This window comes from Numida meleagris, chromosome 4 (assembly GCF_002078875.1).
Source record: "Numida meleagris isolate 19003 breed g44 Domestic line chromosome 4, NumMel1.0, whole genome shotgun sequence".
NCBI lineage: Eukaryota > Metazoa > Chordata > Aves > Galliformes > Numididae > Numida > Numida meleagris.
Genome location: NC_034412.1, coordinates 22,075,989 through 22,100,539, shown reverse-complemented (window position 1 = coordinate 22,100,539; position 24,551 = coordinate 22,075,989). Strand labels below are relative to the sequence as shown.

The window sequence follows — 24,551 nt, the reverse complement described above, 5'->3', positions numbered from 1 at the left end:
ACATGGAGCAGCGGGCGGGGCGGAACAGCCCGCCTCCAGCACCGTCCTTGCTCACCCTTCCCCGCCCCCCAAAGGCGGCATAGGCAGCTATTCCAAAGGCAAACGTTTATTAGGTACATTGAACTTAAAAAAAGTCCAAAGAATTATGCAAGAAATATATTTAAAATGCAATAGGTAAATGTTATTGCAACGGTGCTACATTACAGAACCGCCAGCACAACCATGAAAGCCCCGCACGCCGCGGGTTGACCCGGGCTCCCCTGCGCGGAGCGGCAGAGAAAAAAAACGCTGCTGTCCCTCGGTTCCATCCGCCATGGCGTTGCCGTAACGGAAGCATCTTCTACGTACTCCAAACAAAGGTCGTGCCGTGCTTCTTGCTAACGGGTGGCAGATTTTCTCTTTCCCAGAAGAACAGCAGCAGCTGGCCCTGACCAAGGCCAGGAGGAGCAATCCAAACTCTTCTCCACGACAGACAAATAGACACAAATTCAAGGCACGGAGATTTTCAAAATTAGCAAACTCTTTCTTTGGAACTCAGTACAAAGGAAGCCATAATTACAGTATCAGCACACTGTACACAGGGGCTTTTATGTGCATCACTTGTAACAGTGCCATTGTAAACCGCCACACCCACAGGTAGACACACAGTCACTTGAGCAGAAAAAAGACCCATTCCTGTTTGGGGCAGTACCTCACTCAGGGCTGTGCATTTGGAGAACGTGGGGACAGCTAGGAGCATGCACAGAGCATGTGTTAGAACAAATAAAACAGTCATTCTTGCATGGGTGGACCCCCATTCAGACAAACATTCTTGTCACCTCACAGTGATTGAGCCCTAATGCTCTTGAAGTGGCTTATGCCATCCTCAGTGGTGGCCTAAAAGCTCCACTTGCCCTGTCAGGCAAGTAAGAAAAACAAACCTCTACCCTTCCTGAGTGCTGCTGCTAGAAGACCTCACCCAAGCACGCATCCTTCCAAGTTAGGAAAGTTGACAAGCATGAAACATTTTTAACCGAGTTTCAGCATCCAGAACTGCAAACCGCATGGACATGCAGAATGCCCTGTATTCAGCAAGGCCAGTGAAAGGCACATTTCTGCTCCTCCTTCTGCCATCCCTCAGCCCAAGAACTTCTCTCTGGTCTCTCCCTGCAGGGCCGAGTTCACAGCTTCACCTACCCAAGAAGGAGAGCTTCAAGCACTGCTGTGCCTGCACCAAGGGACACTGGAGACCACAACTGCAGCCACTACCATAGGGGAACTCAACTACTCAAGGAAGAAGCTGGAGCAGCCAGCAGTGTCCTGCCCAACTTCTCTGTCACGGTTAGCACCTCCTGTCCCTACACCATCAGCCTCTCTGACACTGCAGGGTTACAAATCCTGTTTAAAAAGCTTGAGTGACTTATAAAAGAGATCCGTATCAGCATCATTTTCATTAAACATATCTGTGCTTCACAGTGGAAATGAGCAAACTTTGGTGCGAGCTGTACTGGTGCCAATTAAAAAATAAATCAGTACAACTCTGGACTTATGGTGCTATAAACTAGAAAGCACAGAGCTTAATTCACAAAAGGTACCAGGCTCACACTGGGAAAGGAGCTGTCTAATGGTACAAACAGGAGAGAATCCACAAATGATGCTTATATAGGCACAAACAAGAACAGAGCCTACAGCTAAACTGACTGACTACCAGGCCGTGCTGTATGCTTGACAGCTGAGGAACAACGGGACACACGGGCTAGCTACAAGCAGAAAGGCACCAGTTACACTCACATTTTCCATACAGACCTTGCCCAAAGCCAGGATGAAAAGAAACAACTTTCTTTTCAGTTTACATCACATTGCTAAGACTGGAAGGACATATGTCATGAACTTTGGAACAGGATGTAGTGGACATCAAAATACAGAAGGAAAAAATTTATTTTCTTTTTAAGAGTGAAATAAGTAATGGATAATTAACTGTTTAATGGAGGAAGATATTAGACAGCTCTTAATATTTGCACCTAGGTGTGACTTCGGAAAGACCCGATCCCTCTGGACAGTTATGCTGACAGCACTGCTTTGGAGCTGCTGAACCTATTACCATTTATGATGCATATCTATTGTTTATGGTGGAAGACATTCAAAGTTTTCTCCCCTGGCTGAGGAGGAAAACAAACAAAAAAATCAATTGGCTCAACCACAAACTGCAGTCAGTGTGAGAGACAAGGTTTAAGCTTTGAATCCACCTATAGCTAAGTGAAATGCATCAGAGAACAAGTGCCTCAGGAATGCAACCTCCTAAATAACATATCCTTCTGGAAACATGGTTGAATTGTTCTCTTCTAGTACACCTAAAAATACAGTTCTAAGAGAGCAGGTCGTAAGTGCAGATTACAGACTCAAAAAGCAAGAAGAACGTGTCTGCTTGCTCTAAGGAAATAACTACATGAATAACTGCCATTCTAGCACTGTTCAAAGCCTAACAGTCTGGCTTTGCATACAGTTCCCAAGAACTGTAAGCATAAGTCTTCTTCTACATCTACATTTCTGCATTTACTAGTTCATTCAGCACTTGCAATTTCAAAAATAATAGGTAACGGTACATAATTTGTTAAGAAAATACAATGCAACTCTAAACTGAATTTTTGAAACCATAAAAAGCAGTACTTCACTATTTACAGAGTAGTGCAGTATTGTAAACGGACTAGAGGATACCTATACATAAATGACACTGAATCAAGAACACTTAGAAACAGTTTAGCATGACAATCAACATCACAAATCTTAATATAAACATGAAGGAAGTCAAAGGAAGGAAGAATATTTTTCAAATTGCATCTCTAATGAAGTGCTCCTATCATTTTTTACATTTTCATTTACAATGATGGCACAAGTTATATACAGTGTTAGTATATTTTATCAGTTACTGGGCAATTACCATCGCTATCAGTGGACCTTATTCAGAGGTACTAAAATAACCTTTTTGAACATCACTCAGCAGACAAGAAACTTAGAAAAGGATTCCATTTATCTAAGTTCTGTCTTAGGTTACCAAATGGCTTCCTTTTTAGGGCAATATGAATGTACATAGGGTTCATTTCCTAATTACATCATTGATATGCAGAATTTTGTATTTTATCAATATTCTTTACATATACAAAGCAGTGTTTGGTATTCAGCCAGAAACTGAAATCTGTGTCCTTTCCTGAGGTTGCAAGTTAATGCATCACAAAGTGCAGCTCCCAGTGCTCTTTAAAAGCCATGACAACACGGCACTGAAAACGATGACTCCCAATTTGGCATAGCTTCACTGAGGGTCAGAATTCCCATCTCATGAAGAAACAAAGATGGTGAAGAAAGTCCAGTGGAACAAACAGCGTTCCAGAGATGGTGCATGTTTTCACCCTCCTGAGTAAGCACGGACACCAGAACACAGGCCAGCTTGCCTCGGCAGAAACTGTATGTTTTTCTCTGCCCCGGCACTGACCAACTTCCCTACTGGCTGCTGTCCTCAGAAATCCTTTGAAAGGGAGTTCCCAAGTTTTCTGGTGACTAATAGGAAATTGATGAATAGAAAATCCTATTCATTTTCCAGCTCTCAAGTGCTATTTCAGTTTTCATGAACTTGTGCCTCAGCTGTACAGTTGCATATGAGACCAAGTGCAGAAATATAAAGAGGACTTTAAAGAAATACCTTTACTAAGGAAATCTGGGTTGAAATACACGTGCTTTGCAGGCTTCAAAATGAGCCAAAACATGTTATGTTGGAGTTACCCTCTCATGGCTACGTGGACAGCTCCACAGCTATTTTTCTAGTGACATGAAGGACCTTCCCAGAACTCCTGATCTGTAGCCAAGCAGCTTTTGCAGTAGTTGAATTGCACTGAAGCGATTGTCTGAAGAAAGACCAAGACGTACTTTGTAGGTAACTGAATCATCTCTGCCAACGACAGATGTTGAATACCTATCTATTCACTGTATGAAACAGACCGAGTCTATGCCTCTACTACTAGGTCATTTATAGCGCCATTATGAAAAGCAGTAGAATCCAGAGTTCGTTCTTCTTTATTCCTTGAGTAGTTTAGAGACGCTTCACAGTGAGCAAGGAGTGAACCCAGTAACTTTCCGACTTCATCTATACTATTCAGGAATTTAAAAACTGGGATCCCAAGTTTGTTTCACAGAGGCAAACCTACACCCCAGTAGTCATTAGTTTTCCATGTTATGTAGCCGTGCACTTCTGGTAAGCATTTAACAACACTATGAATAAGGTCCATAGCGTTAAGGTACATAGTCCTCGCTGCAGTTGGCTCACAAAACAACCAAGATGTTGCTGTTCTTCTTCAGAGAAAAACATTTATCTAATATTTGTCCTATGTAGCTTAGTCTCTTTTTTGTATTTTTTTTTGCTTTTCCTTTAAATCCCAAACCATGCATGATCTGAAATAAAATCTATTTGGTTAAGCCAAGTAATCTGCTTGTAAGAATGCACTGCATATGAATTGTAATTATATAAGTTGTTTTTTTTTTTTTTTCTTAAATGAAGGTAATTATCCAAGATAGTTCTTTGAGATTTACTTGCCAATGTACTTTTCCAATTAGCAGGACCTGAAACACCTTGTAGGTATCACTACTTAGGACACAGGCACAAGCACCTGTGAAGGCACTTTCCCTACAAAGCTTCCAAGATTTAATTACTAAACACTCATAGGACAACCATCTGATCACTAGTACAGCATAGTCTGGTTACTAGATAGATTCGTAGACTAGAGACTAGTTTAACTTAAATTAACCCTTTTTTTTTTTCTTCCCCAAAAGGCACAAGATACAATTTTTTATGACACTTAGGTAGGGAAAGGGCATTTTCCCACTTTCAGATTTTTAAATCAGTCTTGCAGCAGACCACTGGATTCATTCATGCCATCATCTTCTTTTTTAGTTCTCCTCCAAAAAAAATTACAGTTTAAAGCCTTTTTCATTATACCTATGAATGGTCACACAGCCGTGATACGATACTGGCCTGGGCATGGCTGCTACTCCTGTGATAATGCCCGTTGCAGGATCATAGCAAAGAATAGTGTCTGTGGCTTCACCGTTTTCTCGTCTTCCACCAAGGATATATATTTTTCCATTACACACAGACATGCCACAATTCTCCTGTTTCAAAATACACAAAGGAAGACGTGACTATTTGAAAGAGAGAAATTTCAATTCACACATGTCCACCCTAGTAAAAGGACAGCATTGTGACTACTGTTTGTAAACAGACTGGTCTATACTATTCCCTTCTCAAAGGGCCAGCGCAGAAAGCATAGGGCATGGAGAAAGCAGCGACAATCCTACAGAAGGGGCTGATTCAGGTCCAAGCCTTTACTTTGTGTAGCTTGCACAAAGGATGCAGTGGAGTACAGCTGAATATTGTACTCAGAGATGACCATTCACATATCTGAGATAAAGGCAGGAGGGAAGCAGAGGATTTCAGGACTGCAGTAGGCAGGAAAGAAAAAAGAACACTTCGGAGGAGTAGACAAGGAGAGAAAAAGGGTAATGACTAAGAAAATAGAGAAATGACAACACTATGTCTTACTTGCAACAAAGAAAGTAAAATAGGGAACAGAACAGAAAATAGTGAGAAAATAGGGAAGGACTGGAAAAAGTACAAATCTCAGAAGAGGATGTGATTGACGGATATTTAAAAAACAAGGAAAAGTGATTCAACACACATATACACTTTATTACTGAGGGGGATAACATGCTGTTAAGTGTTCCATATACTGAAGTGGCTCTCACTGCTCAAGTCAGATACTTTCTGTGCTGCACAGTATCTTTTATCCACACTTTAAAGCCTTTCAATGCAACAAAAAATACTGAAGTTTTAAATGAATTATAAGAAAATTACTATTTTCAGTCTATAAAAAACATAACAGAGCTTGACACAGATCAATTTCTAGACACTTGAAATGTTATCCTTACACTGTTACACTCTTCTTCAACAGTAACTGCTCTCAAAGACTGGGCTAGCTAACACTGGCTCTCATCTTAAAAACTATTAGCTTATAGTCCCTTATGTGAGGTTTTGTATTATAAAGATGAAGAAGTAAAGCAAGGATGGAATCCAGAGATGCAATTTTACCAGATTTAAATAAGTTTCTATTAATTTCCTATAAAGATATTCATGTAAATCAATATCTTTCAAATGTCTACAGGCCTTGCAGTGTTTATTACCTGTCTGCTGAACGTATTCTGTACGTGCATCCAGTAGTCCTCAACTGGATCATAGCAGTATATTGCCTTGGTAAGCCCACCAGCAACATAGATCAGATTGTTTAAAGATACAGCTGTAATGCATCTTTTTGCGATAGGGATAGTTGCACGGAGCAGCCAAGAATTAGTGTCAGGATCATAAGACTGAACCTGAAAACAAAGACATGCATTTCAGATTCAAAGCCCAACCAAAATTATAGTGTGGCACACCCACAGAGTTTGTAACATGGACAGTGAAGGAAGCAGTATCTGCTGGGCAAAACCTCACCAAAAAAATGAAGAAAATGTAAATATAGGCACGTGCATCAACAGTCTCTTTGTATAGTCTGTATTCAACACCGTTTTCCAAACAGCTTGGTTTAAGACTCACATAGTACACTTAATGTCTGGTTTCTGTCATGAAGACTGTCATTGGCTTCAAAGTAACAGCATATTAATGAGTTACTGTTTCCTGCCATGTATTTTTGTATTTTTATAATTCCATACTCCATTCAAAACCAATTAAAACAGATCTCTGCACGATCCATTTTCAAACCAGCATTTCTCTTTGGTATGGATAGAAGAGATGCAAGCAGTTCACTGACCTTGTCAGAACATGTGTTGTCATCAGGACCACCCCCAATCACAAACAGTTTGCCGACGCAGCTGGTGACTGCTGGAGAGCTCACAGCTTCTTTAAGGGGAGCCACCTCTGTCCATCGATTGGAAAAAGAATCGTAGCACTCCACGCTGCTGAGGCGGTTTTGCCCATCGTATCCTCCAACGACATATACCTAGGCAAAAAGGTGAGAAACTATCATTGTTTCATTTTTAAAGTTCTTATTACATTTTAATATGAAATTAATGCTGCAGAAATGCTGATTTTTTTTTGGTTTTCACATGAAGGGATACTTTTGTAAAAAAGTATACGTTTATTATATGGAAGAAGAACGTGACCTGAAAATAATAGTTAAAGAGTTTCAATAGAGTTTCCATTTAGTCACAGCGTGGAAGGACACTGCAAACAGACATCCAAAGCATACTATTATAAAACAGAAATAGAAACCCACTATTTGAATGGCACGTTAAAAGAAGGCATTTCTTGGCATTTTGCTTGTGAAAGGCTACATTCAGCAGGAGCAACAGCAGAAGTGCACTAGAACGCACCTTTGCTTTTCTCTTTTACTTTTTTCTGCTTCCTTACAGAAGAACTTCTTCTCAGTTTGTAAGCCACTCTTTTCTTTCCTGCGGCATCTCTCAGATTCAAGAAGCAGATCTCATTATTAATTGTGCCTGCCCTCTTTTCTCTGCTTGCTGCATATCTAGAACTTACTACAAGGGACACCACACACAGCCCTTCCCTAACTTTCATTAATGGAGTCAGCTGATCCCAACTTCTGGCTTCATATTAAGGCATAAATACAGCAAAAAATCGTCATTTCCTTACAGTAATACAGCTGGTTAATTTCACTATAAAATAAAAGAACAGAGAGAGGACAAAGCAGTATTGCTTTTTCATTAAAGCTGCATAAACCATTTTAAATTTGAGAACACTTTTTAAATACAGGCAAAGTCTGATATGTCTTTGCTTGCAAAAAAAAAAAATGCTTCTTACAGCTAAGACAGTTTGATGACAGAAAATTCACAAAAAACACCTTGAAGATTTTCAGTTCCATGGAAAGTGACTGACGGATCAAGAGTACAATTACTTAGATATTACTTTATTTGAGCATCCGAAATATGATATAATGGGACATGCAACAAGGTAATACTAAGCATGTACGTATGTTTTCTCAACTACTTTCTTATTCACATGAAACATCCCAGCTGAAGGAATTATAAACGTACTTACCTTACCAAGAAGAACAGCCATTTTATGACGCCATCTGCCTTTATTTAAGGAGGCAACTCTGATCCAAATGTTAAGCTGAGAGTTATAAATCCATACATCCCGACTATTGATTCTTCCACCTTTAAAAACAAAAATATGCCAATCTGACTAAATTAATGCCTGAACGAGAAAGGTCAGCTACTATAGTGTCCCTCTACAGGGGGCAATGGAATTATACTCATTTTATACTTGACTGATAAAGTCAGTTTCAGAGGATTTCAAAACATGAAAACATGGAGTAAGTTATTTTCCTTCTGCAAACCTTTCCCAGCAATCTGCTGATATCACGTTAGATTATTCCTTGAGATGAGAATGCATCTTAATCGATTTTGCCCATGCTTTTCAGACTTCCTTGAGTGTTACTACCAGGACAAGAGAATCAAAACAGGAATCTTAACTGTTGCTGTGCCTTGGGGCACATTGCTAACATAAGCCATTCCTCCCTCTTTGATCCTCACGCCTATCTCCTTCATTTTACATACTGCTCAAATGGCAACGGTACTACAAACCTGAGGAGACAGATTCTTTGCTTAAACTAACATACAGAACTCGATATGCTACAGCGATGGCTTAGATACCATCTACCCTTCCTAGAAGACTGAATGAGGGGTATCTGGAAAATACTGCAAAAGGCTGTCATAAATGGATCACCAACTCAGGTGCTGAAATTTGAGGAATTGCAAGGATTATTCACCTGAAACAAGGATATCATTCCGTAGAGCACACACTGCATACTCAGACTTGGTAAACTCTGGAAGTTTGGCCAGTGATTTCCATTCTCCTGTTACAGGATCATAGCACTCGGTGTATGGCAAGTTAAACCCTCCAACTCTTTCACAGCCTCCAACAACAACTATCACCTCAGAATAACCAGTTGATCTAAAAAACAGAAAACAAAACTAAGATGTAAGAGGTGCTTATCAGTATATGGAAACCAAATAACAATGTCTTCAAAAACTGTTTGGAAAAAAAAAAACAGAGTCAGAAAAATTCAAGCCTAAAATGAAAACTAGAACTCTGAAAGTAAGCATTAGTCTGCAAAACCTTTATATTGTTCCACACTCTCATTCTCCTTCTGACCTGATGCTTCTGCATTATATATATATATATATATACACTGTGTTCACAGTAATAGAAAAATTCACTATACTTTAACTCACATTTGAATGCAGAGAATCAACCGTCTTCCACAAGCAAATTAAATTAGGAGTGAATTTTATTCCTTCTCCCCAACATATAATTACAAACATTTCTCAAAACCCTTTCTTCTCAGGGCATTTAAAGAACTTCATGCTGATACAGTTATTTCAAGGACTGCTGTCTAGTAATCAAATAAAATAATGCAAGATTTATTTTTAGGAAGCCTCACTGTTGTTCTGTGCTTTAACCTTGATCCTCATGAGTAGAGAGATCCCATTCATATCACTGTTGAGTACTGCACTGTCTCAAAACCAAAGAAAAAACCCTGCTTCATGACTGCATTTGAGCTAAAACTCATATGATCTGTGCCCAGATTTCCTAATATGTGAACTCATGCATACATACATTAGTTTATAAATCCTGCTGACAACTTCCCTGTTTTGAAGCATCACAAAACTATTTAGCTCTTCCACCTCCTTGTCACCTCACACAATAAATAAAATATACTCTTCTATCTTACACAAAGGCAAAGGTTAAATTGAAAAGGCACTGTAAAAAAGATTATACAGTGAGGATTTGTATCTGTGGAAGCACTTTACGCACCTGAACTAGACAGAAGAACACTCTCTGCTGCTGCTCAGCTTTGAAGTGATGCTGGTTCTTGGTTTTTGTGTGTTTATTTATATGATGTATTCATTTCTACAAGAAACAGCTTGAAAAGAATCTCCCAAAAGGCAGGAGAGGAAAACTTTCTGTCCCTCTAAGGCATTACCCAGGGAAAGAAAAGTTTTCTTAAGAGCAAGTTATTAATCTCACAACCTGCCTAGAGGCAAGCCTAGATATCAACTAACTGCATGCTGAAAAGGTGTTTGTCTGCAGATTACTTTTTAGATTAGAACCAAGCCCTCTACTTACTGAAAAGCTTACTGTACCGGAATGTCAACATTTACTTTCAAATTAGCTGAACAAAAAGTCTTTGACTGGAGAGGGCTCGTTATGAATTGCAATGAGAGTTGTGCTCTTTAAAGGGGATATTAGTTTAGTACAATATTTTAAATCCAAAGTAAAGGAAACATCTTCTAAAAGGCTTAGTGCCTACATAGTGGTATGTTTTCTTCAATTAAGAAATACTTTCTCTGTTCCATCACCTTGAACAAGTCTTGCACTATAGAGGTTTTAAAGTTAGTTCCAAACGAACTATCTGCAAACAGAGGTTAGAAGATGCTGTGATTCCCAGACAGGATGTGAAGCAGTGGCACAGGGTGTCCTTCCGACAGCCCTCAGAGGAAACAGCATGAGCAGAGGAACAGAGGTGAACTAGAACAGGCCCTGAAGTTCAAGGGGGGACCCTCTAGTTACAAGGTGGTGAGAGAATGGACAAAAGGGAGCGGAAGACAGTTAAAAGCATCACGTAATCCACTGCACTCCTGAAGCAGCTTTCAAAGGGGTGCCAAGCTGCAAGCAGGCCTTTGGCCTAGGGGACAGTGTCAACGACCACTGTGTCAGCTGGACTGAAGAACCTCCAGTAATTCAAAGAGATTCCATTCAAAACCATCTTAAGTCTGGGAGACAAATCACAAGGCTCCTGGTACATATAGCTTCTCCTGTGTACTGACTTGTGTAGCGAACGGAAAGACAAATGTCAAGTGAAATAAAAAGTCACTTCCTTTGATCCACCCACCTTCTTTGGCCAAATTACTAAAAGTAGCCAAAAAAGATGCGTCAAAACATACAGAATTGTAGCAACTTCTTACCAGTTAAAGAGAACATGCAGTTCCTCTAAAGCTGTCTGATAACTGAGTGATAGAAGAATTCATGGGAACATGAAAAGCTAAAGATAATTTAAACCACAGAGCAGCAGAAGCCTGGTTGGTGGTTTTGGTTTGGTTGGTGGGTTTTGTTTTTTTTTTGCATATGGAAATTTGTTACTGCTCACTGCTTGAGCAGCACTTGCAGACCTGCTGTGCAACACAGCCAGCAGGGTACAAGAGAAATTCAGCCTTAAGATGTCACTATGTCATTGCAAGTACACAACTGCAAAGAACTTCCAGCAGGACCTTCTGTGTCTGTTCGCAGTGTCTAGAGGCATACAGCACTGAAACAGCGAGCTGGTCACCCCATGTTTTAAACTGTGTGCTTCAGGTACCTCTTCACTAGCTTCCAAAAGTAAGAGGAAAAAACAACTGTGAAAATCCAATCCACGCTGGTCTTTTAAGAAGTGGGTAGACCTCACTTTATCCCTAACTACATACATATCCATACAAGGAATCATAATTCATTTCCATAAGTTTCAGTCAAAACACTTGCTTGGGAGATTCTGATGCTACTGCCTATTTCCTTTTAGAAAGGGTTTATATTAAAAAAGGAATTGGAGGAACTCAAGAATGAAAAGATCTCTCCAATGTCCTCCGTTTCCCAAACCTTGAAGAAATACCCAGAAAAGCTGTGATGAAAAAATGGGCAAGGGGAGACCTGGTAACTGCTTTAAAACATCACCTCTTTTTGCTATAGGCAACCAAAACAAATAGGCAAACAAATAGGCAGAAACAAATGACAAAGAACTATTCCACGAATGTAATCTAGGAAAAGGGGAAATAATTCCTGCTGGGAGGCCAGCCAGCTTTTCTCTCTTTAAATGACTTCTCTCGTTCCTGCCTACTCAGATCCACGTTGCTGCTTATTAGGCCCAGCGGGAAGAAACACGAGGCAGCCTGAAATCACCTGTATTAGGCAAGGTATGTCATTTACAAACTGGAATGCTATGGAGACATCGCCACAGCTCCCTCAGACCCAACTCAGGGAACACCTCAGAAACCAGTATTCCCCAGCTTCCGAACTTCAGCAAACCAAAAGCTTCCAGACCCTCCACGGCACTGCACAGCTTTGAAAACCTGACAGTGGGACTCCAGGGAGCTCATAATGAGCATCACCTTCACAGGGCACCTAATTTTAAAACCGCAGTTTAAATCAGCTGGAAGTAATGATAAACCATCGTGTCAGCTACCATGTAGAGGTAAGGCTTCTACAGGGAAAATACTTGGGGTGGGGGGAAAGATCATAACCACCATTGGCCATTAATTGTCTTCCTCTTGCAAATTCAGTCACCGTTTGTATTTTTGTAACACACCATTACATAGCAGTAATTCTGGATTATTAAAATGTCATGGAATAAGCATGAAATATTTCAGGAACTGTTTCATAATTCTTTAAAAATGAAAGATATTATTTCTTTTGTCATGGTTTTATGATTTTCGGTTATTGGTACTCCACATCATAACATCATGTAGTGAATGTACCTGGTTCTCACAAGAGAAGGACTACTACATTCCCCACAGCACTTTGCTCCTCTGTTACCATTTTCCAGCCGGAAGGAAAAGATAAAAGCTCGCAGTATAAAAACTTGCAGATCACGAGACCTCGTCCCTTTTTCCGCCGTCTCTCATCTTGGCAGCACCTCGCTCTCCAGCCGTCTTATCGTCAGTAGTAGAGTAAGGCCTACCTTGATTTTGGGACATTCTCTCTCTCCGTATTGGATTTATCAGCTTAAATTGTAAATATATTGTATTATAGTGTGTTGTTTTGCATTCCGATGTCTTATTTAGTAAATTAGTTTGTTTCTCCTCAGATTGTTGCCGCTGTTCTTTGCTCTCAGGGCCATCTCCTTACCCTTTTTTTTTTTCCTTTTCCCTTTTCCCAGGGCGTGGGCCTGTGGGTCCCCACCCCCTTCGTCACGGAACCGGGCCGAACGCCCGTAAACCGTTGACATCTTTATAGTTAAGAACCTGTTGTTCTCTTCTCTATTGCAATTTTACAGAGCATTTTACAATGTAACAAGTAAACGCTCTGTATATACATTGCCATCCATATGGTTTGTAACACACTGTACTCTTACATGACTGCTGCAAAAAAGAAAGACAGTCAGGAAATGGAACTGTTTACTTGCTATAGCATAGCAAGTTATTTTTAAGATGCTGCCACTGCATGAAATAAGATAACATCAAGAAAACATTAACCTTTGAAAAATATTTCACTTGCAATGTAGAATACCTTCACTTATCTGTGAAAAACCTCCCTTATTTCTATTTTCTAGGCATGTGTGGGCTCCTCATCTGGTGGGGAAGTGCGCAAGTATAAATGCAGCGCTCCAGAATGCAAAATGAGATCATCTGCAAAGAACCTTTTTTCTGGAAGCATGTATCAAATCATATTAAAAAAAAAAAACACCTATTTCCTCACCTGCGTGGTCTAGTCCTGGGAGACATCATCTCATTCCCAAGGATATGGTACCTCCTGGCTTCGTGCAGCAGCTGATAGCACTCTGGGGAATTCTGAATCAGCTGGTCCACTTCCACAGTCTGAACAAAGTAGTTGGGGTGTAACAACGGGAGCCTGACATGTGTTAGCAGCTCATGTAACACTGGTCTTCGCAGATCAACCGCCCGGTACACCCAGCGCATGACAGCTTCAAACACCATCTCTTCCTTCGTGATCACCAGTTCATCGCTGCAAATGTAATCAATAAGCTCATCTTTGCCCAGCTCGAGGAACTCTTCATGCTGGGACACGTCCTCAAATGTCTGCAGTGCAAAATTCCTACACTTGGTGAACAGCGTCTTGAGTGAATGTGTGTCTGCAAAGCGCTGGATGCCCAGGCAATTGCAAGGGTCCAGCTGTTCTTCCAGGAACTTGGCACAGGCATCACGTAGAACGCTAATCTGAAAGAGGCTTGATGTTTCAAAGAGATACTGCACATTCTCTGTAGTGATTCTCACCTTGCCAGTATACACATATTGCAAGAAGCAATCCATAGCTTCAGCTAAAATGCCATTGATCTCCACTAGCATCTCCCTGCTTTCTCGGTGATCGTTGCAAAACATAGCTCTGAAGTAGCTGCTGCAGGCTGAGAGCACCGCACGGTGGCAGGGAAACTCCCGGCCCTCCACACAAATAATGACATCTGTGAACAGCCGGCTGTCTCGAAACTCATTGAAGATCTGCAGAATGCTTTCAGCATGCGATGATCCCGAGGAGAAGTCAAAAAACTCAGGGCCTGACAACGACTTTGGGTCCATTTCAAAAACTTTCCGCTTGGTTGCAGGGGAATCTTGTATCCCACTATCCTCTCTATTCAGTCTGCGTCCCAATATTAGTACCATTGTTACATCAGTTGGCTATAGAGTCATTGAGAAAAGTTTGCTGAGTTTCTCCTCCACAGTGCTATGGTCTGAAAAATTAAAACACTTCAGTAGTCAGTCTGATATGTTCTTCACTTATTTCATCACAATAAATAATAGCCAAGACAATCATGCGGACACAGTCAGTGCAACTTTTCACCTTTACTAGGGGTGACCTAATATCACAGAGCAAGTGACCTTGCGCAGGGCAAGGCAGAGCCATCTGTAACATATTAAATACAAACTGTACTCCGAATACTATTTGTATACTATACATAGAAGAGGTGTCAGGGCAGACAAATTCTGAACATCCAAGCACTGCTGGCACAGGAGCTCAAGATAAGTGAAATGGGACCTCAGCTTCAGCAGATGGCCTTACTGACAGAAACCAAGGGCTCTCCTGCACAAAGCTCCAGAGCTTGGGCTTATCTCGCTGTTAAGCGTGATCTTTATTTCAGCTGGAGCCTTTGTAACACTGTAATAAAGCTAATCAAAAGGTCAAGGGAGGAAAAAAAAAAAAAGAAATCTGCAATATATAAATTCAGCTGAGATAAATCACTCCTTCACCCAGTATCGTGAATACTGCAATACTTACACTACTAGTGTTCAATAGCCTTCAGTTATCTCAATGAACAGCCTTGACTGCCACAACTGTTTTCACTTTTCCATTCCCCATATCTAGAAATTACTTCACTAATAACCTAAGCTTGAATTAACAACGAATGTAAACTGTTAATACGCAAAGCAGAATAGAGAATTACATTTGTATAAAACTACTGAAACTAAAGATCAAGGGAAGTTTACTGAGGAAAGAGAAATTTTCTGTTTTCCAAGGAATTACAAGCAAACAATTACTAGCAAAATCATTGCTCACTTTCCAGTTTTAAGTACGCAGTGTACAACGTCCCTCCCAGTACAGACTATCAGAGCACTGAATTAGCAAAAATAGTTAAATGCAAATAAATGCCAAAACTAGTGTTTTTAGGTGAAGAAAATGCATCAGGTTGTGCAGACCCTGTATATTAGAAGCAATGTGATCAACAGGTCCAGCAGCAATATGGCTCATCGGCACTCCTGAACTTTAGAAGTGAACTGGATAACTGTCCAGCAGAACTCCAGGCCAGCAGCAGGCTGGGTAGCACAGCCCACGTCTCTCACACAGATACCATTCAATAAGCATGTTCTTTTTACGTGCATGTCTAGGAGAATATGCCCTGAATTATTTTAAAACTCATGGAACTTTTTCCTGCAAATAATCCAAGAGATGCTTTGGTTTCCTTCGTTCCCCATGTAGAGAGTCAGTAAACATTAGTTTCTAACACAGATTTTATTTCCTGACATGCTAGCACCTTTAAAGCTGCAATTACCCAATCCAAATCTGCCTGCACTGTTGTTTAATACAGAACACAATCAGCCATTCTTTTTTACCTTAAATAAACACAGCACCTTCAAAAGGCATAATCTCTACAAAGACCAGGAAGGTATGCTATACATCTATCTACTCACCGAGAAAAGATGTTCCTCAACTTTCCATATAAAATCTTTCATGCATATTTACAAGGTAGATTCTTGATTGGGCTCCCTTATCCTACAGAATACTTCATTTAATCTGAATTAAAACGGGTTCAGTTGTCATTGCACTGTCTGAAAAACACTGCTGCAATGAGCACAACTAACAAAACCTATCTGAGGCAACCAGCTAACCAGGCATCATTAAGGCAGCCTGATCTGTAACAGATATTCTGTCCGAGGAATTTATTTCCCAACCATTCTGCCTGTAATGACGCAGGCCACATAAAAACCAAGAACAAGAACAGCCGCTGCTGCCACTGCCATCACCACCTCACCAGCTCTGCTGCAACACCCAGCTTCATCTGCAATCGATTCCATACTACTCAGCACGGGAACACGGGCAGAAGCACTGGCAGCGGAAAAGGGAAATATAACTACAAAAATCTAAATAGAAGCCCTAAAAGACTGATTCTGGTGTCACAGCTTTAAATCATCGTTTTCCTCAAGTTAATGGAGTCTCCAAAACAAAGCTAGTCTGAAGTTACAAATGAGACACCAGCAGACTGCACGAGAGGGAAGGGAACTGTGACTGTTAAAGAAAGAGCTGGGCTTTTTCTTCTGTGAGGAGTTAAAGACACATAAAGATACTGCATGATGCCATCACCAACAAATTAAAATAAGGCCTTTGGGCTAAGACAGCTCACTGGAGGAAGTGCTATCTTCCTTATGCCTGAAACTTGGAATAGCAAAATTACTGGTCAGCAAACGATTTGTGTATTTACTCTTTTTTTCTTTTTTTAAATGCCCTGACAATTTAAAGAACTGGGAGACTAAAAAAAAAAAAAAATCCACGAAACAAAACCTACTCCAGGGAATAAATATTATAATGTCACAAATAAGACACAATGAAGAAAAAAATAATTAAACCCCAGTGAAGAAATTACTGTTTTGAATATACAATTAAATTTTTGTCCAGTCACTTCTGTACATTTGCTGAAGCAAATATTTACATAGGACCATCACCAGTACTTGAAGGGAGCTTATGAGCAGGGGACTGACTTTTTATACAGTCCAATAGTGATAGGACAAGGAGAAATAGCTTTAAATAAAAATACAGGAAATTTAGGTTAGATGTTAAGAATTTCTTCCTAACCTTGAGGGCAGTGAGGTGCTGGCAGTGCTGCCCAAAGAAGCGTGGGAGCCGGAGGTCAGGCTGGATGGGGGCGTGGGCAGCCTGAGCTTGTGGGAAGTGTTCCTGCCCATGGCAGGGGGGTTGAAACTGGATGATCTTTAATGTCCCTTCCAACCTAAGCCATTCTATGACTCTACTGACTCACTGTCATATGTTGAGCTCTGTCAGACACAAGTATGGTCTTCTTGCACTTCTTGCTCTAGAAATCTTATACGAACAAAACGCATTGAACTGCTTGCCTGAAGAAGTGGCAGCAAGGAAGGACCTTAAACAAATCACAGAGAGCATGCATTCAAAAGAACTGGCTCTGACACAGATGCTCCCACACACATTTCCGAGTTCAGCTGGCTCACTAACAGACAGTTCCTCTGCTTCCTTACAGCCTGTGCTTCCTGGGTGCTCAGCTGCACCAGAGGTCCCTCAGAAATAGCTTCTAGTTAGGAGCCCAAATTCAGAGGCCACCAGGACCACAGAACCTCTGCCCTGACACCTTGGATCAGTGAGGTTCCTGTACAAACAACTTCACATTGCACTGAACTCCTCCTTCCCCTGCTGCATTATCCTCCCCCCTTTCATCCCCAGCTCTAACAACTACCAGCTTGCTGGCTGGTTTGGGTTTCCTTTTCTCACAGAGCTAAGTTGCTCCATGCGCAGAAGGGATGAAGAGCAGCAGCAGCTCCGTGCAGCCAGCTAGCAGCAAGGATCCCAGCAGCAGCACCAGTGTGCTCTCACAGCTCACCCTCAGGGTGCAGTCTTAGGAGCTCCTGAGGCTGAGTGCTGCTGCCCACCCCACACCTGTTACCTCTGCACTGGGTCCCTCGGCATGGCTGGGACATGGCCACCTGCACAGGCAGGGACAGGAGGCACTGGGGGCCTGCAGCAGCCCTGAGGTTGGCACAGAGCACAGAGCACCAGCACCTCCCTGTGGCTGCATGGGGCTGTGTGAGGATATCCCGCAACAAGTGGTGCAAGCCTGTCATCTGTAACTGCACCCCTCAGTGAATGCAACTCAAAACAGTAAAACCATTCTTCATCTTTCTTTCCTTTCTCCTTTCTGAAGCCTGATAGGCATAATGTGAGTCTCACCAGCTGTTCAGCTAACACACCTGCCACAGCGCTGCCTCTGCTGCCTGGCCACTGCAGCCAGAACCCCAGCCCCCAGCCTGCCAGCTGCAGCACACCGCCTAGACCCACAGCAGAGGGTGGAGGAAAACGCATAAGCTTTCCTTCCACCAAAAACCAAACACAGTGTTTTATCTTCCTTCTTCATGACATAAAGCTGTTTGTTTCAAGGGAGTGTTTTTTTTCTTTTCTGTGGTTGGGTTAATAGTAGAAGTGGAGTGTCAGAATGATGGAAGCCTCTAGATAAATACCAATAACTTGTCAATAAGAATCCAAAACAAAGCGAGCTGACTGATGTGGTACAGTTAGCTGCACTGCAGGAATCATTTGTTACAATGCATGCCAATACATCAGGTAAAAGACAATGTCACCAGCATCAAGATTCAGTAATAAACAAGGCCATGACACATAAAGAGCCCAAGTGCCCTTAAAATCACACAGCAAAAACAGGAACTGATTTGGACATGAGACTCATGATTAATTGAGGTCAAAAATACCCAAAACCAAGCAGCAAAAAAAAAAAAAAAAAAAAAAAAAAAAAAAAACAATACTGCTGACATGACTGGGAACGCAGGAAGTCATCCAAAATACATGACTCAGCCCATAAAAAAAAAAAAAAAAAAAAAAAAAAAAGGAATGTCTTCAGCACGTGCAGAAGTGCTGGGGTGACCCTTCTGCCGGGGAAAGGTCACCCAGGAGGGCACGTGCCCCGAGGCCATCAGCCCATTGCAGCTGCAGCACCGCGCGTAGAGGCGCCAACGCGCGCAAGCAGCGCGTAGCCACAACCGCCGCAGGGGAAAGGCCGCGCCCGCAGCCAGGGAACGCGGGACGTGCGCGGGGAGCGCGCGCCCAAACAGGCCCGGAAGCACAGGCCGCTCCCAGCGCACACCACCACCTTCCTGTTTACACGGCGGAATCGCCGCCCTTTGTCCCCGCGCGGAGCCGGTAACTACAGAGCCCGGAGCGCCGCAGGGCGGAGAGGCACAAACACGCAAGCGACCCCCCGTCCCCCCACTGCCCGGAAGCCGTCCCCAGCCCCTCGCGCTGCCTCACGCGCATGCGCGCCGCCACCCCAACCCAAAACAACCGCGCGCACGCGCGCCCTCCAGCTCACCTTCACCCCGCGCCACCCGGCCCCGCCCCGCCCCCCGCCCAATCCGCGCCGCGGGGCCTCGCTGCGCCGCCGCCCCGGGGCACGGAGGGGCGCGGGGAGACGCAGGGTTACGAAACGGCAGCGGGCGACCCCAGACCGCTACAAGTCGGCCGCCGGCCCCACTGCCCGCAGGCGTAGCAGGGTACGCAGCGCCCGGCGGGACTCGATACCGGTGCTCCCAGCGCCTCTTCCTCGTTGCGGCACCGCCGCTCCGTGGTCCCGCCCGCCCCCGTCCCGCAGCCGCCGCGCACCCTCCCGCCGCTCTCCGCTATCCTCACCCGCCGGGCTTCGGCGCCACCAGCAGCCGAGCACGGGCCGGGATCGCTGTGTCCCGCGGTGCTATCGTCCACGAGATCGGGCCGGTGCCGTGCGGTGCGGAGCTCTCCGCTGCTACCGGCTGCTGCCAGCGCCGCTCAAAACAAAGGGGCCGGGCGGGCACGTGACCCGCGGCACGTGATGGCGGCGCTGGGAGCTGTAGTTCGGGGTCAGGGCGCGGAGAGGCCCGGAGGTCGCTGCTGCGGACTTCGGTGCGGCTGATCCCCGCACTGAGGCGCGGTGCGCCCAGCAGCGCCGGCAGAGCCGCCTCACTCCGTCGGCCCGGCTGTTTGCGGGATGTACACGGAGCGCGGGCGCTATTTTTGCTCTGCCCTTCAAACAAGCTCTCGCAAAGCCCGTAGCGCCGAGCAGGCGAGGTGAGGGCAGGGACGTGCAGAGCTAAATTAAGCTCATTATCAGGCACCAAGCGAGGCCTTGTGCAATGCCAGGAGTGATGCAGCAAGTCACTGCTTCCTCGAAGGCTGCCCGCTACTCCCAGCCTGCGCTGCTGGTTGCTGCCGGGGACACTGCAAGCAAACCATGTCATCAGCAAAACAATCAGTGGAGCTCCCCATTCAGATGCACTGCCGTACCCAAAGATAGAAAAAGTAACAACCTGAAGTTCTTGTTACAAAGGCGGCATCAGATCTTAAAAGCATATGGCCAGAGGAAGAACGTGGCTCTAAAAAGCAAATGGCCTGAGGCAAATGTTTTGCTTAAAATAGACGCCTGCATAATGTGCCCTTCTGACTGCTGGGACTGGTCTAGGCTTGCCCGGCTCAGCTCAGAAACAGAGGAGGGATTAAGGGGAACAGAGCTGAGCAGGGAAACGGGAGGAGGCGGTGCCCCGGATTGGCCCAAGCAACTATGACCAAACTGCACGTGGCAAGGGTACCCTCCATGAAGAGGGCAAATTGAGCGCTTAGAATGAAAATATTAATTAAAAATCTTGGTTGGGCAATCGGTGGTTTCATAACTTGCTCATATTGCACCTGAGCACTTCCAGCCCCAAGGGCCAGCGCCAGCAGGGATGGAGGGCGGGGGTCTGCGCTGTATTGATGTCCCACCGGGCCGGTCCTCTGCTGTTCCAGGCTGAGCATCGCTCTCGCAGTGTGCTGGGGGAAAGCTGAAGCTGCGGCGTGTTAAAGATGGCTCATTTCTGTAAAGCTTTGTTAATAATTTTTTAACAATGTAAATCTGTTGTTAAGCATTCAAGTCAGTATTTTCAGATGGATGTTTTCAGGGATGTTGCTGTCTCCAGCCGGCCATCGGAAGGCTCTCAGCTGAAATTAGAAGCTGATTGGCAATCCTAGCGCATGCCCAACAGCATCCCTGTGTTTTTCTGGTGGTGCTGAGTCTGAGTCCCAGCACTGCTAGGCACTCTCACACACAGCTCAGCAATGCCACCTAAACGGGTCAGCGCATTCCTCCTGCTGAAGGCATTCACTATTTTAAGCAGCCATGTGCCGGCACGGCCCTGAGAATTTTCCACTGCTGTGCAAGTACCTTTGCTTGCTATCAGGTGTTTATAAAATTAAGCAAAGCCCAGGCAGCTCTCAGGTGATTAATGCACACGGAACACAAAGCCCAAAGAAAATCCATTATTTCTTTTGGTCAGTATTGGCTGTGAGGGACAGCTATCCCCACAGGCAACCTGAGGAAGGCTGTGACCCAGAGGCAGGTAGGGCTGAAGTCTGCCAGGGACAGAGGGCAGCAACCGTCATCAGAGAGCCCACATGCAGCCCGGGTTTCTAAGGGAATGAGGAGTGAAGGCAGACAGGAAAGCTGAAGGCTCCTGGCTGAAGCCAGCCCTGCTTTTCCTCTCCTCCCAGCAGCCACTCTCCCCTTCTAAGAGTCTCAAAACAAGGCCCATGGGAACAGTCTTCCCATGCAGAAAGCAGGTGTCTGCTTTTTCCACCCAGTATCTCCCATCTCCCAGGCCTGGGAGAAGACTATGGGAGTGGAATCCCAAAGCTGAGAAGAACAAGCATTGCATCACTGCTGCTATAAACACTGAACTATTTCCTTTTTACAGCCCTTGCAGCACCAAGAGAGCATGAAAACAATGCCTAACCCAGCAAGACAGGGACTTGCTGGGGTTTGTCTGGAGCAAAGAAACAGCGTTGTCTGAGCTCTCTTTATCCACCCAGGGAAAGACCTGAGGGGCTGTTGCTGCAGAATAGGCAGACGGATAGCACCTATAACCACCAACTAAGCTCAAGCATGAGGCGGTACCTGCAGCAAAGTACCCAAGCTCACGTGGCAGCACTGCAGGATCCCAGCCACCTGGCCACCATGGCCCGACTGCAGCCCTTGCACCCCCACCAAGGCCAGCCATTCTTTTGCACTCATTTCTGCACCACACACCTTCCCTTGTGCCGCTCTGCCACAGACACCAGACAGCAGAGCTCCAACTTTGCCCTCCAGCCACACTTAGCTGCTCTCTCTTAAACCATTTGCCAATGCCAGGACCAGTTAATAGGCAGGAGCAGGACACCTCTTCATCTCTGAATCCTTCAGGCACTTCACAAGTTAAATAAATCCCTTCTCCAGTACAAGTGACTGCAAAAAGCTTTGTCTACCAGTGAAGCAGAAAGTAAGGCAGGCCTCAAGCAAACATGATTTTGGAGGCCTGCATGCCTGGTCTGAAGGCAGCGGCCGCCCCGCTTGGACGGACAGGGGAGATGTGGAAGCAGCTGCCGCGTGGATGCAGCTGCTTCAGAACAGCACACGAAATCCCCCCCGGATCAACACCCTCTCACCCGTCCTTTGTAAACAAGGCTCTGGGCACCTGCTCTGAGGCCAAAAATAGTGCTGCTGCTGGGCCTGAGATACCCGTAAAGGAGATGGTCCACAATGGCTCCCACCTGCTCACAGTGCTGTGCCTGCTGAGGCTGTGCTGATGCTGGGCCGAGGGCTGTCCCATGGAGACAGGAGGGAAGATGCTATCAGCGTCATCCGAGGAGATCACCTTAATGAAGGTCTGCAGATTCCAGCCAGCAGCTAAATCAACACCTTGTTTTGCCAAGAAAATGTTGTGAAATCTGTGGCTTACGCTTTGATCCCAAGCCTTCCCTACCTACCTATTTGTGAGCAGGATCATTAGACAGAAATGACCTTAAAACTCAGATCGGTCAGCAGGGAGCTGCCGATAATAAACATTGCTCAGTCACGTTGCAGGGCCAGTGCACACCAACATGCTGCTGAATCTTGAAGGAATAGTGGAAGGCGTAAACTACCACACACAGTCCATGTGGTATGAACGCCTTCTGAGCCTTCTGGATTTAATGCTTTTATGTAGGAGACGCTATTTTGTGATTTAAAAAGGGGAGGAGAAGTTAAATGAGAAACAGGTCATTTCAGTAGGCAGGAAGCAATAAAAAGGCAAATATGTCTCATTTCTTCAGAGGGTTGTTATATTCATGCTATTGATGTATGTTTTCCTAAGACAAACCCAATGTCCATCTTTCCTCTAGCACCAAAGCTCACTGACAAGAATATTAATTTCTCTGGCTCTGTCTTTCCCTGGGACAGGAATCACAGAAATGGAAAAATGCATAATGAGAATTCTTGATTTTCTTTTTAATGGGAAAATCACATTTAAAAAGTAGATATTGATTTGTAGAATAAAAAAACAACATTACAGTAGCACTCCTAAGGCTAAAGCTCTATAATTAGCAGCGACAAACACTTCCATTACCTGTTCTCTGCAGCCCCAAGCTGCTGGCCGCCCCTTGCCTTGCCCGCAGACCCTCGCCTGCTGCCGCTCGCTCCTGCCGCCTGCAGCTCTGCCTGGCTCCTCCTCCTGGCCTGGCACCAGCCTGCCAAGGGCCTGTCACTATTTCCAAACCTGAAGCGTTGTTGCTCGCCCAGCCTTGTGCTGCTGTCCCAATGCCCTACATTCCAGACAGCTGCCTTGATGCATCGCACAGCCCCGACCTGACAGCTCTCGAGGAGCTTTCGCAGCAGCCCTGCAGCTCCTGCCAGGCCCGCAGCACAGCGTACCAGGCTTGGGGAATGGCAGGCCTGCAGGCCTCAAGCTGCCACCACGGTCCTCACCCCACACAGAACCTGGCCATGGGCCACCCTGTGAAGTCAGGCTGGCTTGGGGAGGCCCAGCCGCAGTGCTTGGGCTGTGTTTCTTCAGGCCCACAGGGCCGCAGCAGGATGCCCAGCTGCAGGGCAGGTGCTGGGGAGCGTTCTGCTGCTGGGAGTGTCTGCCTGCTGCACTCACAGGCAGAAAGTGCAGCTCTGTTATGCCGAGATTGCTCTCACCAGCTTCAAATCCTACCAGTGAACATGCTCTTAAGTGTATGCCTCCAGATCCATTCTGCAGGCAGCTAAAGCACGCTTGCGTAATTTTCTGCTGTCCTCAGGAAACACTGCAGCTCCTTCAGCACTTCCACTTTTTATTTTTCACATCACTGCACTTTATGCAGTGTCTTTATTTGCGTAAGGACATGAACAATTCACCTTCACCGCTTCTAAGTTTAGATCATTCGCAATTCAATTATGTAAAATGCAATAACAGTTTTTACTACTGGTAATAATTAGGAAGATGTGCATTTCCATAGCATAATCTGTGCTCAGAGTAATAATTTTTCCATCCCTCAGATACTTTGCTAGCAACCCAACACCTAAATCCCTGCACAGGCTGCAGGCAGTGGGAAGCAGTAAAGCAAGGCACAGCCATGGTCCTGAGCTCTGCTCACACCATGCACAGCTAAGGCTGAGACCCCTCCTGTGTCTAACTTGCTGAAAGCTCCCCAGCAACCTAAAGACCAGTATCACACAAGCTGAGATTTCTTGCAGAAGAGACAATGAAGACAT

At 44.5% G+C, this 24,551-nt stretch overlaps 1 protein-coding gene across 3 annotated transcripts; it reads right to left on the bottom strand.

Moving 5' to 3' along the window:
• Nucleotides 142–23,557, bottom strand: KLHL24 (kelch like family member 24). 3 transcript variants are annotated; one of them, XM_021396808.1, is made up of 7 exons: nt 23,422–23,557; nt 13,490–14,477; nt 8,808–8,992; nt 8,075–8,193; nt 6,828–7,016; nt 6,205–6,393; nt 142–5,136 (listed from the first exon to the last, which is right to left on the bottom strand). In XM_021396808.1, the coding sequence occupies exons 2-7, from the start codon at nt 14,407–14,409 to the stop codon at nt 4,936–4,938; spliced, it is 1,803 nt and encodes a 600-aa protein (XP_021252483.1). In that variant the 5' UTR covers nt 14,410–14,477; nt 23,422–23,557; the 3' UTR covers nt 142–4,935. The 3 variants fall into 3 exon arrangements, with proteins under 3 accessions (XP_021252483.1, XP_021252482.1, XP_021252484.1); XM_021396807.1 differs by lacking the exon at nt 23,422–23,557 and adding an exon at nt 19,685–19,822; XM_021396809.1 differs by lacking the exons at nt 13,490–14,477; nt 23,422–23,557 and adding an exon at nt 19,685–20,283.

Excerpts from the sequence above, each read along its gene's own strand:
- KLHL24 (XM_021396808.1), bottom strand. The coding sequence starts at position 14,409 with ATGGTACTAATATTGGGACGCAGACTGAATAGAGAGGATAGTGGGATA. Across the intron at positions 8,194-8,807 it reads GAATGATATCCTTGTTTCAG|GTGGAAGAATCAATAGTCGG; the intron begins GTGAATAATCCT and ends TTGTTTTTAAAG. Across the intron at positions 6,394-6,827 it reads ACAACACATGTTCTGACAAG|GTTCAGTCTTATGATCCTGA; the intron begins GTCAGTGAACTG and ends CTTTGTTTTCAG.